We start from the raw sequence: 16,345 nt of genomic DNA, 5'->3' as shown, positions 1-16,345 counted from the left end.
CAATACTATATCCGGCTCTGTACAACAGTCATATCTCTGAATTACAAGGGCAGAATACAGATAAATTCTGTCTTCTAAAGATTTCACTGGTGAGACGTTACGTCCGGCCATTCTATTATTTCAAACCATTTTTCGGCCTCCCGTTTCGCGTTTCGAGACGCAACCACCGACGATACGTCTTGTCAAAGCAGAGATCGTGCCCCCTTATTAGGGGATTCTCATCAATACGGGTTTGGAAAACCCAACCGTGCCGTCTCGCACGACCCCTTGGAAATAGGTGAGCTTTAAGGCTTGTGGGGGACGCATGATATTCGCTGCCTTTATAAGGAGATAAGATTCCCCCTTTTTACCCCACGCCTTCCCCTTCCTCAGTCCATCCGCCCTCAAGCTCCAGCGCTCAAACTTCGATCCACTCCGTTCCTAGAAAGTACTCCAGCCATGTCCGGATCTGGAGCGCAGGGAAAGTGGATGACCTCCTCCGTCACGGAGAAAAACATCAAGGAACTCCGAGAAACGGGGTATCTGGCCAAAGAGATCGTCCATCGGCTCCCGGCCAAAAAACAGGTCATCCCCACTCCAAAGCCCGGCGAGAGGGTAGTATTTATCCCTCATTTTCTTTGCGGACTGGGGTATCTGGCCTCATTTTCTTTGCGGACTGGGGTTCGCAGCCTCATGTTTTACTACGGGCTAGATTTCCACGATCTAGCCCCAAATTCTTTCCTCAACATTTTCGGCGTTGACCGTCATATGCGAGGCATTCCTCCGCATTCCCCCCCACTTCGGGCTGTGGCTCAAGGTCTTCAATGTGAAGCCGAAAGTGGTGGATGGCCAGCATGCGGATTGCGGTGGCGCTATGGTGAGCAAACTGCCCAACGTCACTTGGCCCCAGGGCACCTTCGTGGAGACCATGAAGGGATGGCAGCAGGGGTGGTTCTATGTCACAGAGCCCCGTGACTCACTCCTATGGAGTTCAAGTCCGGACCCCCAATGCGGCTGACCTCCTGGCTCAACAAGGGCCTAGACTGGGCGTCTTCTAACGAGGTAATGTGCTGTAGAAGCGCATCAAGAGCATGGTAGATAAAAATACCAGCCTCGCCAGCGTGATCCAGGTGATGCTCTTCCGCCGAATTCTCCCCTGTCAGGCGCGTCAAGAGCCCATGTGGAGGTTCAACCCGGCCGGTCCTTGTACCCTGCAGCGGTTCTTCAGCACGAAGCACGAAGACATGTGGAAGCTACTCTTCAAGAACCAGAAGTCATGGCAGGAGACAACCGAAGACCTCGACTAAGAAAGCACCCACACTGCGACCCCCGTAAGTTCTTTGATAACATTACTTTGCGAGCCCAAGGAGCACACTAAACTCTCCATTTTCTTTTGCAGGGCTGGACAAAGAAAGTGGAACAAATTCACTATCTGGCTCCGCTGCCCGAAGACAAAGCTATTCCTCTATTGACGAGGATGATAGTCCCGGGGCCGTACCAGGCGTCGGAAAAGAAGGCCAAGGAGAAGGGCAAGGAGGCCAAGAGTGGCCTCCGCCGTAGAGGTGCCTCGGACGTAGTGTCCGAAGACACCAAAACTCTCTCCTCACCTAACGAATAGGAAGAGGAGGAGGAAGAGAGCGATCCCCCACCCAAGGGGGAGAAGAAGAATAGGGCAGCTTCTTCCGATCTAGGGGCGGCAGTGTCCAAGGACCTCCCTTACGGATGACTCCGAGTCGGGCGCCGATGAGTGGCGTGTTGGGGAACGTAGTAATTTCAAAAAAATTCCTACGCACACGCAAGATCATGGTGATGCATAGCAACGAGAGGGGGAGAGTGTGATCTACGTACCCTTGTAGATCGACAACGGAAGTGTTAACTTGGTTGATGTAGTCGTACGTCTCCATGGCCCGACCGATCAAGCACCGAAACTACGGCACCTCCGAGTTCTAGCACACGTTCAGCTCGATGATGATCCCCGGACTCCGATCCAGCAAAGTGTCGGGGAAGAGTTCCGTCAGCACGACGGCGTGGTGAAGATCTTGATGTACTACCGTCGCAGGGCTTCGCCTAAGCACCGCTACAATATTATCGAGGACTATGGTGGAAGGGGGCACCGCACACGGCTAAGAATATGATCACGTGGATCAACTTGTGTCTCTAGGGGTGCCCCCTGCCCCCGTATATAAAGGAGCAAGGGGAGGAGGCCGGCCGTCCCTATAGGCACGTCAAGGAGGAGTCCTCCTCCTAGTAGGAGTAGGACTCCTACTAGGAGGGGGAAGGAAGTGGGGAGGGAGAGGGAAAGAGGGTCGCCCCCCCCCCCCTCTCCTAGTCCAATTCGGACTAGGGGGGAGGAGGCGCGCGGCCCACCTTTGGCTGCCCCTCTCTCTCTCCACTAAGGCCCATATGGCCCATTACTTCTCCCGAGGGGGTTCCGGTAACCCTCCGGCTCTCCGGTTTTCTCCGAAATCACCCGGAACACTTCGGGTGTCTGAATATAGCCGTCCAATATATCAATCTTTATGTCTCGACCATTTCGAGACTCCTCGTCATGTCCGTGATCACATCCGGGACTCCGAACTAACTTCGGTACATCAAAACTCATAAACTCATAATATAACTGTCATCGAAACCTTAAGCGTGCGGACCCTACGGGTTCGAGAACAATGTAGACATGACCGAGACACGTCTCCGGTCAATAACCAATAGCGGAACCTGGATGCTCATATTGGCTCCTACATATTCTATGAAGATCTTTATCGGTCAGACCGCATAATAACATACGTCGTTCCCTTTGTCATCGGTATGTTACTTGCCCGAGATTCGATCGTCGGTATCTCAATACCTAGTTCAATCTCGTTACTGGCAAGTCTATTTACTCGTTCTGTAATACATCATCCCGCAACTAACTCATTAGTTGCAATGCTTGCAAGGCTTAAGTGATGTGCATTACCGAGAGGGCCTAGAGATACCTCTCCGACAATCGGAGTGACAAATCCTAATCTCGAAATACGCCAACCCAACATGTACCTTTGGAGACACCTGTAGAGCTCCTTTATAATCACCCAGTTACGTTGTGACGTTTGGTAGCACACAAAGTGTTCCTCTGGCAAACGGGAGTTGCATAATCTCATAGTCATAGGAACATGTATAAGTCATGAAGAAAGCAATAGCAACATACTAAACGATCGGGTGCTAAGCTAATGGAATGGGTCATGTCAATCAGATCATTCAACTAATGATGTGATCCTGTTAATCAAATAACAACTTTTGTCCATGGTTAGGAAACATAACCATCTTTGATTAACAAGCTAGTCAAGTAGAGGCATACTAGTGACACTCTGTTTGTCTATGTATTCACACATGTATTATGTTTCCGGTTAATACAATTCTAGCATGAATAATAAACTTTTATCATGATATAAGGAAATAAACTTTTAGCATGAATAATACAATTCAAGTAGAGGCCAAGAAGGAGGCGGAGGAGGAACGAGCCTCCCGCCTTAAACATGAATCACGGGTGGAGGAAGTCCAGCAAGAACTCAAGGATGCCACAGGCAAATGTGAATCCTTAGAGCGCAAGAGTTTGGAGCAGAACTCCGAACTTGCTAAGGCACTCCAAAGCGCACAAGAAGCCCGAGCCGAAGCCCAAGGCACTGTCCGGGAGATCCAAGAGGCAAAGAAAATTGCGGCGGGTAAGGCCTTTAACATGCATAGCAAATTTGTGAAGAAAGGGTATATCTTTCTAACCCGGATTTGGAGTTCTCCAGGAGTGTTTGCGGACCTGCCCTGAAGTGTTGCTGATGCCGTGGAGTTCTTTCGTGCCGAAGAGGGGAGCTCAACGGAGAAGTTGTTCTAGTAGCAGTACCTTGTGCCAGAGCATCCTGTGCTCCTCAGCGGTCAGCTGAAGCAATGGACCGAACTGCACAGGGTGGCTGAATTGGCCATGAGGGATTTGATAATCCGTCTTTGGCCCGCCGAACCCATGCCCAGTAGCTACTTCGGTCTCGTCAAGCGGATGGTCAGTGCCTGCCCTCGGCTTGATGCCGTGAAGCGGTCGGTCTGTATTGAAGTTGCGCGGATGGCCTTCGCCCGTGTCAAGGTGCAATGGGAGAAGATGGACGCCATCAAGATTGCAACCAAGGGACCGTCCGCTAGCAAAGAGCACCGCACACCAGAGCGGTACTTTGATGATGTCCTGAAAGGATCTCGCATTGTAGAAGGCCAATGTTCGAAAGACATCATTTTTCAATGTATGTATCTATGTTGTCCAATCCTATATCATGAAACAAGGCTTATGTATGATATGTTGCTTATTTTACTTTAAAATATCTCCTCTTATGCGGTTGTTTATGATATCTGAGAGTTGGCCAGTCGTCGGCTTCAGCCCCCACGTAGGTAGTACGGGGGTGTTCGGGATAACACTTAAACACACTTGACCCAACGCACTGGTCCGTGAAGGAGGTGTTAGTGCGGTGAACCAGGCAATCAAACTATGCGGCTTTATCGCCCTCACTTAGCCATAGGAGTTTTATAATGGGAGTGCAGGTGTAGCCCCTAGTATTGTTCGATTATCCGAACTCAGGTGCTATGAATGCTCGGCCGGGTGGAGGCCAGCCTATCGCATAATGCGGAAAAAATCGCTAAAGATTTATACTTAGTCACCGAATAGCTGACCAGCTCTCGCCACATCATGATAGTCAGTTTTCGGCTTTCTCTACTGAGGTGTTTGTCCGGGTGAACCAGAAACACAATCGCAGTAGTTCTCCCTTTACTACCCTAGCCGATCAGATGGAACATAAGGTAGCAAGCACAGGAGCCGGGCAACCCAACTATTGACCAAAGACATGATTCAGAGCCAATGCATATAATGCTATATTCGGGACGCCAAATTGCACTGTTAAAGTGTTCGGACGTTGTTTTAATATTTAAAAGATGTACACGGCTTAATAAAGCCCCTGGTGATTTAGGTCGTACCAAGGTGTACATGTCAATTGGACAAAAACAGGGAAACATATATTGAGAGATAAGCCAACGCCACGTAGGTTTGGGCCAAAAATTGTTTCCATAGTAGTCTGATTCATACGTCAAAACGTATTGATACAAATAGTGCAATAAGCAACAAGGCTATTTTACATGTCGAACACAAAGGGGAAGCTATGCATGCCTCCTGAAAGCGGAAGAGGTAATCTTTAAAGATCCTTTAGGTACTCTGGCACGTGTCTATGCTTCTTTTCTCCTTGGTATATGATACGTCCATTTTGCATCATGCTTTTATATCGATACTTATTGCATTATGAGCTGTTATTACACATTATATCACAATACTTATGCATTTTCTCTCTTATTTTACAAGGTTTACATGAAGAGGTGGAATGCCGGCAGCTAGAATTCTGGGCTGGAAAAGGAGCAAATATTAGAGACCTATTCTGCACATCTCCAAAAGTCCTGAAACTCCATGGGAATTATTTTCAGAACATATAAATTATATTGGGCGAAAGAAGTACCAGAGGGGGCCACCCACCGTCCACGAGGGTGGGGGCGCGCCCTACCCTCCTGGGCACGCCCCCCTGGCTCGTGGGCCCCCTGGTGGCCCTCCGATGCCCATCTTTGGCTATATGGAGTCTTTCGTCGAGGAAAAAATCATAAGCAAGCTCACAGGAGAAACTCCGCCGCCATGAGGCGGAACCTTGGCGGAACCAATCTAGGGCTCCGACGGAGCTATTCTGCCGTCGTATGATTCTATGTCCACGGGTTTAAACCCTTCAGGGAACTCGTGCTCCATTACCTCATCGGTGAAGCATAGGGGGTGTGCGGCGCCTCTGTATCGGGCCATGTCACGATGCAGTTCGGATGGAGTCTGTATGCGGTTTTCAGTCTGGGGTTGGTTGTGTTTATCGCACCAGGCTTGATAGGCCGCCTCTCGCGCTGGAGCACGCCCCCGTGATCCGTAGATTGACCTGGTCTGACCTGCCCTATTTTCCAAGTCCTATCGTAGGTCGTATGTGTATCCCCGAGCTGTTGTTTCTCTGCTTTTACGGCGAGGTGGTGCGGGCTGGTGTTCGGCTTGAGTTGCCGTTCTGTCCTGGCCACATGGTGGTCTATCGGGTCCGTCAGCCGCATTACGCACGGGTGGTATGGGCTCCAACGCTTCATCATCGAATTGGGGTAGCAGCTTACGCTTGGGGTAACTCTTTGTTGGGCGTTCAAGGCCGTATTCTTCGGTTGCCAGGACGTTAGTCTATCTGTCATTAAGCAGATCTTGGTTGGCTTGAAGCTTCTGTTGTTTCTTTTTTAGGCTTCTAGCCGTGGCTATTAGCCGGCGCTTGAAGCGCTCTTGTTCAAGGGGTTCCTCTGGCACGATAAAATCTTCGTCCCCGAGGCTTACGTCGTCCTCGGAGAGTGGTAGATAGTTGTTGTCCTCCGAGTCATTGTTCCCTGTTTGGTCGTCAGGGTCAACTTGCCCGTCCTCCCGATCATCCTGTTCGGATGTTGGTTCGATGGGGTTTTCTTGGTCTTCGGTGTTCTCCAGAGTATCATTGTTTTCGGTGCCGGTATTGCTGTTCTTACTGCGACGCGATTTAGAGTGGCGTCACTAACGTCGATGTTTCGGCGGTATCTCAGGAGGTTCGTCCTCGATTGGGTTTTTCTCATCATCGCCGTCGCCGTTTTTAGGTGTATCCACCATATATACGTCATACGAGGAGGTGGCCATCCAATGTCTGGTGACCGACGGGTTTTGGGCTTGCTCCTCTCCGGCATCGTCGTCCATACCGTCGATGTCTTCGAAGGCGTAATCAAGCATGTTGGTTAGGTCCTCGACAGTGGCTATGAAGTGGGTGGTGGGTGGGAAGTAAAATTCCCTGTTTCCAGCCCCTAGTCTGGGCTGGGCGTGATTCAGAAGCGGTTCATCTGTGATGCCAAGGGATCGCATTAAGTCCAGAGCCTCGTTTAAGAGCGGGGTTTGGACGGGGTCGGAAGTTTATGGGCCGAGCTCGCATGACGTGGGCCTCCGGGGTTCGGAAGTAGTATCCGGAGAAGAGTCCGACCTTGCAATGATTGCCAGAGACGCTATTCTCTCGGTGTTGAGCTCTAAGGCCGCAGAGAGTCCGGCGGGCTCTAGACTCCCGTCTTCGGACCTGATGATGCGCTTCGGATCTAAGGCCGGAGCGGTGGTTGAGGCCGCGAACCCTTGGAAGATAAAGTCTTCTCGTATATCAGCGACATAGTTTAGATTTCCAAAACTGATCTGGTGACCAGGGGCGTAGCTGTCGATCTGACCGAGTTGGCACACAGTGCGAAGCCGCCGAAGATCTGGCCGGGGAGAAAAATCTCCTTCGCGGTAGCATTGTTGTAGATGATTGATGGAGCCATCGAGCCTTTCGACGGCGGCACGGTAGAACTCTCAATAAAAACACCAATGTCGGTGTCAAAACCGGCAGATCTCGGGTAGGGGGTCCCGAACTGTGCATCTAAGGATCGAAGGTAACATGAGATAGGGGATACGATGTTTACCCAGGTTTGGGCCCTCTTGATAGAGGTAATGCCCTACGTCCTGCTTGATTGACTTTGATGAATATAGGGGTTACAAGAGTTGATCTACCACAAGATCGTAATGACTAAACCCTATATGTCTAGCCTATATGATTATGATTGTGTCTACGGACTAAACCCTCTGGTTTATATAGACACAGGAGGGGACTAGGGTTTGTACAGAGTCGGTTTTACAGAGAAAGGAATCTTCATATCCGCACGCTAAGCTTGCTTTCCACGCCAAGGAGAGTCCCATCCGGATACGGAGGAAGTCTTTCGTCTTGTATCTTCACGGCCCATCTGTCCGGCCCACGTCACGTAGCCCGGACGCTGGAGGACCCCATAATCCTGGGCTCCCTCAGTGGTTGCGGCGTGACTCCAAGGGAGAACCTCATACCAAACTTGGCGAACGAAGGAGCAGCCGCCCAGGAGGTGAGGCATGGCGTCGGTTTCCTTGCCACAGAAGACACGACGACGTGGGTGCAGAACACTGCGGCAAGCAAGGCGGTCCACGGTCCATCACATGTCGTGAAGTTTTTCATCTAGCATGTCGAAGAGGGCTTGAAGGGCGGAAGTAGCGGGCTTGCGGATTAAGGAAGGAAGTCCGAGATAATGCATCGGGAAATTAGCAGCCGGGCAAGCCAAACCATTATTGATGGTGACCAACTCGCTAGGAGAGCACTGAATGGGTGACACATAACACTTACAGAAGTTCGTGCGAAGCCTTGTCGTTGATTCAAAAATGTCGAGGATACGACGGATGGCTGTCAGGTCCTGCTCATCCGGGTGGCAGAAGACTACCACGACGTCGGCATAGATGGGGACGACTATATTATATGATGCCGCCACGGACGTCGGCAAGGCCAAAGCGGGACGTAGGCTAGAATTCTATTGTAAGAGAAGATAATTTATCTTCTGTACATAATGTTGTCATTCGATTAAAAAAGATTGTTAGTTTTGATCATCATGTCACTTTTGTATTCACGTGATACAGATGCCACTAAAGGATAATCTTACCTTTTGCATGATATATTTTTGTTGTCATGTCTCTATTTGGCGTGAAGAACGAAAAACAAGGTTGAGAAATGCCATCTAATTTCATGTTCACATGAACCCAATAATCAAATCTCCGAAGTTTCAAAAATGCTGTGAAGAAAAATTCTGGCATACAAAGTATGAGTAGAGACACATGCATGTGAATTTAGGTGAAATGTTATTTTATTTATGCTCACTGTCATGCACTTTTGTACACCGAGTAAATTGTATTGTACTCCCTTCCTATCAGGCTCAGCTGCTCCCGCACGTGAACTGTAAATTCATAACCAATGGCAAAAAAAAAAAAAAAACTTTTTTGGGGGGATCAAAGATGCTAAAGTGCACTACTAGATGCATGCAAAAAATCGTGACTGTTAATAAAAAGCTTTGGAGATGTCTAAAAAGGTGCAAAAGTTCATGGTCAAATGACATTCGGGGAACTCTTGAAAAAAATCAGTTGTTAATGAAACTTTGAATAAGGGAATAGTTGACACCTGATGTTTTTTTTTGTATGTGTGTGTGGTTGAATGACATTTTTTTAGGCTGGCCATAGTGGGGTAACATAACTAGTATCATATACTTGGGACTCGCAAACATGCTTACGTGGCAAAAAATTAAAAAAAAGAGAGAGGGTCATAGTAACATAGGTAGATACCGTAACATAATAAATGTTATGCTACTATGTGTCATGCATGGCAATAAATGAGACCACCTATGATACTATTTTATGATACTATGCACTATGGATGTAGTATCATACACTAATATATCATATGCATGATACTACTATATGTTACTCCCCACTATGACCAGCCTTAGACTAGTCATAGTGGGAGTAATTTAGCTAGTAACATAGCCCACTTTAAGAAATTTTTGCTTATGTGGCAAGTATTTAATGTGAGGTAGTAACATAATATGTTACTGTAACATAGCGCTTTCCAAGACAAGATGAGTCTACAAGCTAATAAATGAAGCCATCTATGACACTACTATTATGTTACTTTGCATTATAAATGTAGTAACTTAGGCCTCCTTTGGTTTAAAGGAATTTCATAGGAATTCTAGAGGATAGGATTCTTATAGGATTTTTTCCTTTAGAGCCCTTTGATTCACAGGAATGGATTTCTATTCCTATGTAGGATTGGTTCCTATTCTCCACATTTCATAGGAAAATAAAAAAGAGTCTAGACTCAATGGAAAATTTTCTTTGATGTCAACCAAATGACATCTTGTTTCCTATTCCTACTCATAGGATTTGAGATACATGTCATCTCATTTCCTACAAGATTCTTATTCCTATGATAGTCCTATCCTATGAACCAAAAAAGGCCTTAGACTAGTGTCATGTATATGAAACTAGTCTAAGTTACTCCCCCACTATGACCAGCCTTACTAGCATGAAATAGCACAAACGAAGAAACGCGGATTACAATGTGGATTCGGCCACAATTTTACCGCCCAATTAATCTGTCAACCCTTGTTTTGTCCTTTCTTGTACTGTCCACAAACCGCCCGTCTCTCACGCGTCGCCGCGCTCTATAAATCCTTGCGCACACTTGTGCGCAAACCAAACCACAGCGGCGCCGACCACACGACCACACGCAGCCTTCTCTCGAGACAAACGGGTTAGCCTTCGCGTTCAAGCCAGTGCAATGGTGGTAGCCAGCGAGGAGCCGTTCCCGGCGGTGCACAAGTGCGACGCGTCGCGCCGCGGCGACCACACGGTGGTGTCGGACCTGGACGGCACGCTGCTCCGGTCGCGGAGCGCCTTCCCGTACTACGCGCTCGTCGCCTTCGAGACCGGCGGCGTGCCGCGCCTCGCGCTCCTCCTGCTCCTGGCGCCGCTCGCCGGGTTGCTGTACCACGCGGTGTCGGAGGCGGCCGGGGTGCGGGTGCTGGTGTTCGCGGCCACCGCTGGCGCGCGCGTGGCGGACATCGAGTCCGCGGCGCGCGCCGTGCTGCCCAGGTTCTACGCGGACGACGTGCACCCGGACGCATGGCGCGTGTTCGCGGCGTGCGGGCGGAGGTGGGTGGTGACCGCCACGCCCAGGGTGATGGCGGAGCCGTTCCTGCGCGACCACCTCGGCGCCGACGCCGTCGCCGGCACGGAGCTCGCGACGTGGCGCGGGCGCGCCACGGGGCTGGTGGACTCGCGCCGGGGCGTGCTCGTCGGCGAGAGGAAGGCGGAGGCGCTGAGGGAGATGGTCCGCGACGGCGACGCGCCGGAGGTCGGGCTGGGCGACCGGAGGTCCGACTACGCCTTCATGAGCGTTTGCAAGGTTACTTGATTCTCTAATCACTGGTTAAACCCTTGATGTTTACCCAGAGTTTCGACGTAAACTGCCCATCGACAAATGGGTTCCATATGCCGGCGCGAAAAAAGTTGGCCGTCGGCGTTCTAGTCGACCTGAGCTGATCGTCCGTATGCATCTAGGCATGCATGAATATCATGCAGGATGGCTGAGGGTCAGCTTATAGTAGTACTACTAAACATATCCTGCATGCGTCTCCCGATCATCATCAGCTCTTTTGTGCATGCATTCATGATGCATGCCCATTTAGGTAGAGTAACCCAACAGCCGTTTCCCTGTACGATGAGTAGTTGCTGGGACCAATATGGCAAGCCACGCCTCATGGCGTTGAAGCATCTTGTATACAAAGTTCGTGTGCAGAATACTTTTGTAACTTTGGCTTTGGACTGCAGGAGGCGTACCTCGTGCCGCGGGAGCCGGTGGACGCCGTGGGCGTGGACAAGCTGCGGAAGCCGGTGATCTTCCACGACGGCCGCCTCGTCCAGCGGCCGACCCCTCTCGCCGCGCTGCTCGCCGTGGTGTGGTACCCCATCGGCTTCCTGCTCGCGTGCGTCCGGGTCGCCGCGGGGTCGCTCGTCCCGATGCCGTGGCAGTACCACGTGTACCGGGCTCTGGGCGTGCGCGTCGTGGTGCGGGGCGCTCCCCCGTCGCGCCCGAAGCATGCCGAGGGCCGCACGGGCGCGCTCTTTGCCTGCTCCCACCGCACGCTCCTGGACCCGGTCTTCATCTCCGTGGCGCTCGGCCGCCCCGTGTCCGTCGTCACCTACTCGCTCTCCCGCCTCTCCGAGTTCCTCTCGCCGATTCGCACCGTCCGCCTCACCCGCGACCGCGCCACCGACGCCGCCGCCATCAGGCGCCTGCTCGCCGAGGGCGACCTGGCCGTCTGCCCCGAGGGGACCACGTGCCGGGAGCCCTTCCTGCTGCGCTTCTCGTCGCTCTTCGCGGAGCTCAGCGACGACATCGTGCCCGTGGCGACCGAGTGCCGGATGAGCATGTTCCACGGCACCACGGCCAGGGGCTGGAAGGGGATGGACCCCTTCTACCTCTTCATGAACCCGCGGCCGGAGTACACGGTGACGTTCCTCGACAGGCTGCCGGCGGAGCACACCTGCGGCGGCGGTGGGAGGTCGAGCCACGAGGTGGCCAACCACGTGCAGAGGATCATCGCCTCGGCGCTCTCCTTCGAGTGCACCGGCTTCACCAGGAAGGACAAGTACCTGGCGCTCGCCGGCAACGACGGCATCGTCCGGCCGCGCAAGGGCACGTGAACGTGATTGCCTTGCCCGGACAATGATTTGTTGATCGATCGGCCGTATATTTGTACATAACAAATCATTGATAAACAGATAAATATTTTTATTTCGATTAGCCAGTCAGTGGCCTGCCATTACAATTTCCAAATCTACAGCGTTGCAGCTCTTCCGGCAGAAGCCGGGGTTACCGGGGGTTCCGACCATGTAGCGAGGGTTCTTGGCGCACTCGCCATTGGCAGCCCACCGAGGGCAGAGATCGTTCTCGTCCCCGCATCCGGCGGTGGACGGCACGCGAGGGCGGCTGTCGAAGGGTCGGACGTGGATCCACTTGGTCGCCGACCACTTCTCGCCGTCGATCACGGGGCAGCTCCCGTGCAGGCTGTCCGGGTCCGTCGTCCCGTTGGGGTGCAGGCTGAAGAAGAGCACCGCGTCGCCCTTCACAGGTTTCACTGCCACGCAAAAGAAATCAGTACTCCAAAGTGTAGTGTAGTGCGTCACATCAAGAGATACTAAGGCTATCTGCATGGTCAAGTGTTCACGTTTATTACCTGCGTACCCACTTCGTGCACACTCTGACCATGTGTCGTCTTTGGGCTGCAACGACTCGGCCTGTGGCGAAACAAATTAATTTCGAAGTCATAGGTTGGGAAGAATGAAATATGCATGCAGCTAGGAACACAGATCTGCGATTAGTACGTCGGAGTTGGGGAAGACGGTCTCGCCGCCCATCTTGACGTCGGACAGGTACATGAGCACGGTGGCGACGCGGTGCCCCCCGCGGGAATGGTATCCCTTGGCAGTGTGCCGGATGAAGTCGACGTGCGGCTCGTACTTCTGGCCGCTCTCGTACCGGAGCACCTGGATGCTCTCGCCGTTCTCTGCCCAACATTGCAGTTCGGAAACAAGATTGAAATGCAAGTTTGTTTACACTTTGCACTTTGCAGCGTGCGTTGAGTTTAGTGCACCGGGGAGAGCATATAGCATGGCATACCCTGTGGCAGCATGGTCCAGGCGGCGATCCTCTCCTCTATCCTCGCCACAACTTGGTCCTAGATGAGACAGATCGTGAGCCAAATCCGTGGGAAATGGACCTGCCTCGCGGCCATGAAAAGCCGAAGGGGACGCGCACCTGCTTCTTGGGGAGGAACGTTCCGGAGCTCGTGCGCACCTGGCTCATCACGCTCTTCCCCGTCAGCCGGTCCACCACCATCGACTTCTGCAGGCCACCCTCCTCCGCCTGCCACACCACGCAGGCACACGCAGATCACGCATGCATTGCGAGCGATGGAATGTCCACGTACGGTGCGCCGGGCAGAGAGAGAGAGAGAGAGAGAGAGAGAGAGAGAGAGAGAGAGAGAGAGAGAGAGAGAGAGAGATGGTTAACTGACCAGCGCGATGAGGTGATCGCACTCCGCCTCCGACAGGAACCCCTTGTACAGGAACGCCCTGCGGCACAGAGGGAAGCATGGACGTTATGTATGTCGACGAGCCTGTAGTGCCGGCGGGCGGCGGAGGAGGGTGGAGGTCGGCGTCGGTCACCTGGGGCGCCACGAGACGTGGACGGCGCGGGTGGGGTCGAAGCGCCCGCGGCCGCCGCCGCGGCCGACGGTGGCGAAGGAGGAGGAGGCCGTGCTGGCGAGCAGCAGGACGGCGAGGAGGACGCGCTGGAACAGGGGAGCCATGCGGTGCGGTGACGAGACGGTCGGGTCGTCTGAGTCTGACTTCGGGTCTTCGGCGACGCGACGACGACGACGACCGAGGTGTGGGGCTCACTGGCTGAAAGGGCAATTTTAATAAGCCACGGACCCACCTGCATGGAGTGACGTCGACGGGTTTCCTTGACGAACGATTCGCACTATTAATCACGGATACGGAGTAGATTTCTTTTCAGGGTTATTAATCATGGGAGATATGGACTCTGGAAGGTTCGTATGGTCGTGGATGCGGCGCCTGATGGGCCCATATATGGACGCCGGCCAGACCGTTTGGGCTTTGTTTCGTTATGAATCATGTTTCCTTTTCGGCAATAAATCATTTTTTTAGAAATATTTCTTTTTTTCCGAGAGTATGTCAATGGCAATACCATATTTTTATAGAAGGCAGAAAATTATGTACAAGAACCCTAACGAGGTGCGAACAGCTCGTAGGGGGAACCCACTCAACGCCAACTTCCTAAAACCTATGACTACTCTCTCGCGAAAGAGTCTAAAGCACCCATTCCGCCTAACTCGGCCTTCCTCCAATCATCAATCTCATCTAGGATCTTTGTTTTGAGTTGTGCAGCTGATCTTTGTCTCGAGACATTGTTGAACACACGCGCATTGCGTTGCTTCCAGAGGGCCCATGCAATTAGGATGGTGATGGAATCGAATCCTCTTCTGAGCTTGCCATTGAATTGTCTCCTTTGGTCGAGCCACCATTGTAAGAAGGTGGCATCAGTGGATGGGATTTGCACGTTGAATCTCCATTCACTAAAACAGGAGTGCCACACTTCTTTAGCATAACCACAATGAGCGAGCATGTGATCGGGGTTGTCCTCATCTTGCAAGCAAGTGTAACAGGTGGACGCCGTATCTTGGAGGCCGTGATGAGCTCGCCGGTCAGAAGTCCATAGGCGGCGTTGGCTGGCAAGCCACATGAAGATTTTGCACTTTAACGGCGCCCAACTTCGCCAGATGCAGCCTGCGGTGGGGGTTTTGATTTGCCCCATGCAAAGCCATCTATAAGTGGAACTAGCATTGTATTTGCCAGATGCATGGCAAGGCCAGAGGAATTGGTCCTGCTCATCCAGATTTCTCTCCACAGTACTGATGGCCTGGCACAGAGAGTAAACTTGCATGTGGCCCAAGAAAGATAGCTCCCCTTGCACATCAACCGTCCAGGCATTGTCGTTGAGCGCATCTCCCACCGTTCTTCTGTTCCTGTTCCTTGTACTGACCATCGCGTGGATTAATGGGGCTATGTCAGCGACCGTCGCGCCGTGGATCTAGCGATCTTTCCAAAAGAGAACTTTAGATCCCTCTCCCACCTTAATATTGACAAAGCTGTTGAAGACCTCACATGCTTGTTCATCCACGATCAGGTTTAGTTATTGCCATGGTCTACTCGGATCAGATCTTCTTAACCATTCCCAACGTACGCGCAGTGCCAGAGCTTGCAGCGCTAGATTCTTTACTCCTAGGCCTCCGAGCGAAGTTGGTTTGCAAACCGTGTCCCAAGCGACAAGGCATTGTCCGCCATGACTCTTCTCTTTGCCAGCCCAGAAGAAAGAGCGCATCCACTTGTTGATCTCCTCAAGAACCCAGAGGGGTGGGTCGAGCACAAGGAGTTGGTGAACCGGCCTTGCAGCGATGACAATTTTGACCAGGATCAATCTTCCAGGTTGCTGGATGAGGCCTCGTTGCCAAGCAGGAATGAACTTCCTGACTTGATCGAGGAGCGGCTGCCAGTCCGTCCTAGTAAGCTGGTTGATCGCGAGCTGAAGGCCAAGATAGCGGCATGGGAAGCTGCCCATCTTGCAATGCAGTGTCGATTCCACTCTCTGACGATCAATCTCGTTGTGTTTGATGAGGATTGCATTTGATTTGCTATAGTTGATTCGAAGGCCAGAAGCTTCGCCGAAGATATTGAACGTGGCCTTGACAAAGGTAAGATCTTGCACGAAGGGCCTCAAGAACAACGCAAGATCATCGGCATAAAGGGAAAGCCTCTGCGTAGCCATGACACCTCTGAAAGAACTGAGGATTCCATCCTCAGTTGCCTTGCTAATGATGGAGGTGAGGGAGTCCATGGCGATGACGAAGAGGAGAGGTGAGACCAGGTCCCCTTGCCTTAGGCCCTTGGCATGATGGAATCTTCTAGCTGGAACACCATTGACCACCACCCGGGTGTTTGATGTTTTAAGGAGGATTGAGATCCAGGTAATCCACTTCTGACCAAAGCCCCTCGCCCTTAAGTTCTCCATGAGGAATGGCCATGACAGAGAGTCGAACGCTTTAGATATATCCAGTTTGAGAAACAACCCCTTCTCCTTTCTAGCATGAAGTTTCCTGGCAAGCTGTCTGACAAGGAGGTAGTTGTCGTGGATGTTTCTTCCCTTGATGAAAGCTGATTGGTTGATGGCCACGATTTTAGACATGCGGGGGCGAACCCTGGTCGCGAGAAGCTTGGCGAAGAGCTTGGCAAAGCTGTGGGGTAGACTAATGGGGCGGTAGTCACCAACTTCCAGGGCATCCG

General features: G+C 51.9%; 2 protein-coding genes across 2 annotated transcripts; one reads left to right on the top strand and one right to left on the bottom strand.

The window, feature by feature from the left end:
- Positions 1–10,103: 10,103 nt before the first annotated feature.
- On the top strand, positions 10,104–12,246 carry LOC119284641 (glycerol-3-phosphate acyltransferase RAM2-like). Its single transcript, XM_037563790.1, has 2 exons — positions 10,104–10,823; positions 11,249–12,246. The coding sequence occupies exons 1-2, from the start codon at positions 10,197–10,199 to the stop codon at positions 12,122–12,124; spliced, it is 1,503 nt and encodes a 500-aa protein (XP_037419687.1). The 5' UTR covers positions 10,104–10,196; the 3' UTR covers positions 12,125–12,246.
- On the bottom strand, positions 12,192–13,834 carry LOC119284642 (probable prolyl 4-hydroxylase 6). Its single transcript, XM_037563792.1, has 7 exons — positions 13,649–13,834; positions 13,498–13,555; positions 13,239–13,346; positions 13,101–13,158; positions 12,806–12,987; positions 12,658–12,718; positions 12,192–12,558 (listed from the first exon to the last, which is right to left on the bottom strand). Exons 1-7 carry the CDS (start codon positions 13,789–13,791, stop codon positions 12,230–12,232), a joined length of 939 nt encoding a protein of 312 aa, XP_037419689.1. The 5' UTR covers positions 13,792–13,834; the 3' UTR covers positions 12,192–12,229.
- Positions 13,835–16,345: the final 2,511 nt, after the last annotated feature.

Source organism: Triticum dicoccoides, chromosome 4A, assembly GCF_002162155.2.
Source record: "Triticum dicoccoides isolate Atlit2015 ecotype Zavitan chromosome 4A, WEW_v2.0, whole genome shotgun sequence".
Lineage (NCBI taxonomy): Eukaryota > Viridiplantae > Streptophyta > Magnoliopsida > Poales > Poaceae > Triticum > Triticum dicoccoides.
The sequence above is the reverse complement of the archived record's forward strand: the minus strand, read 5'-3'. Positions and strand labels throughout refer to the sequence as shown.

What these genes read in the sequence shown, in the direction of transcription:
- LOC119284641 (XM_037563790.1), top strand. Translation starts at nt 10,197, where the DNA reads ATGGTGGTAGCCAGCGAGGAGCCGTTCCCGGCGGTGCACAAGTGCGAC. An exon ending in CCTTCATGAGCGTTTGCAAG is followed by an intron (nt 10,824 to 11,248) that starts GTTACTTGATTC and finishes TTTGGACTGCAG; the next exon opens with GAGGCGTACCTCGTGCCGCG.
- LOC119284642 (XM_037563792.1), bottom strand. Translation starts at nt 13,791, where the DNA reads ATGGCTCCCCTGTTCCAGCGCGTCCTCCTCGCCGTCCTGCTGCTCGCC. An exon ending in GCGATCACCTCATCGCGCTG is followed by an intron (nt 13,347 to 13,497) that starts GTCAGTTAACCA and finishes GTGGTGTGGCAG; the next exon opens with GCGGAGGAGGGTGGCCTGCA. An exon ending in TGCACGAAGTGGGTACGCAG is followed by an intron (nt 12,559 to 12,657) that starts GTAATAAACGTG and finishes TTTGCGTGGCAG; the next exon opens with TGAAACCTGTGAAGGGCGAC.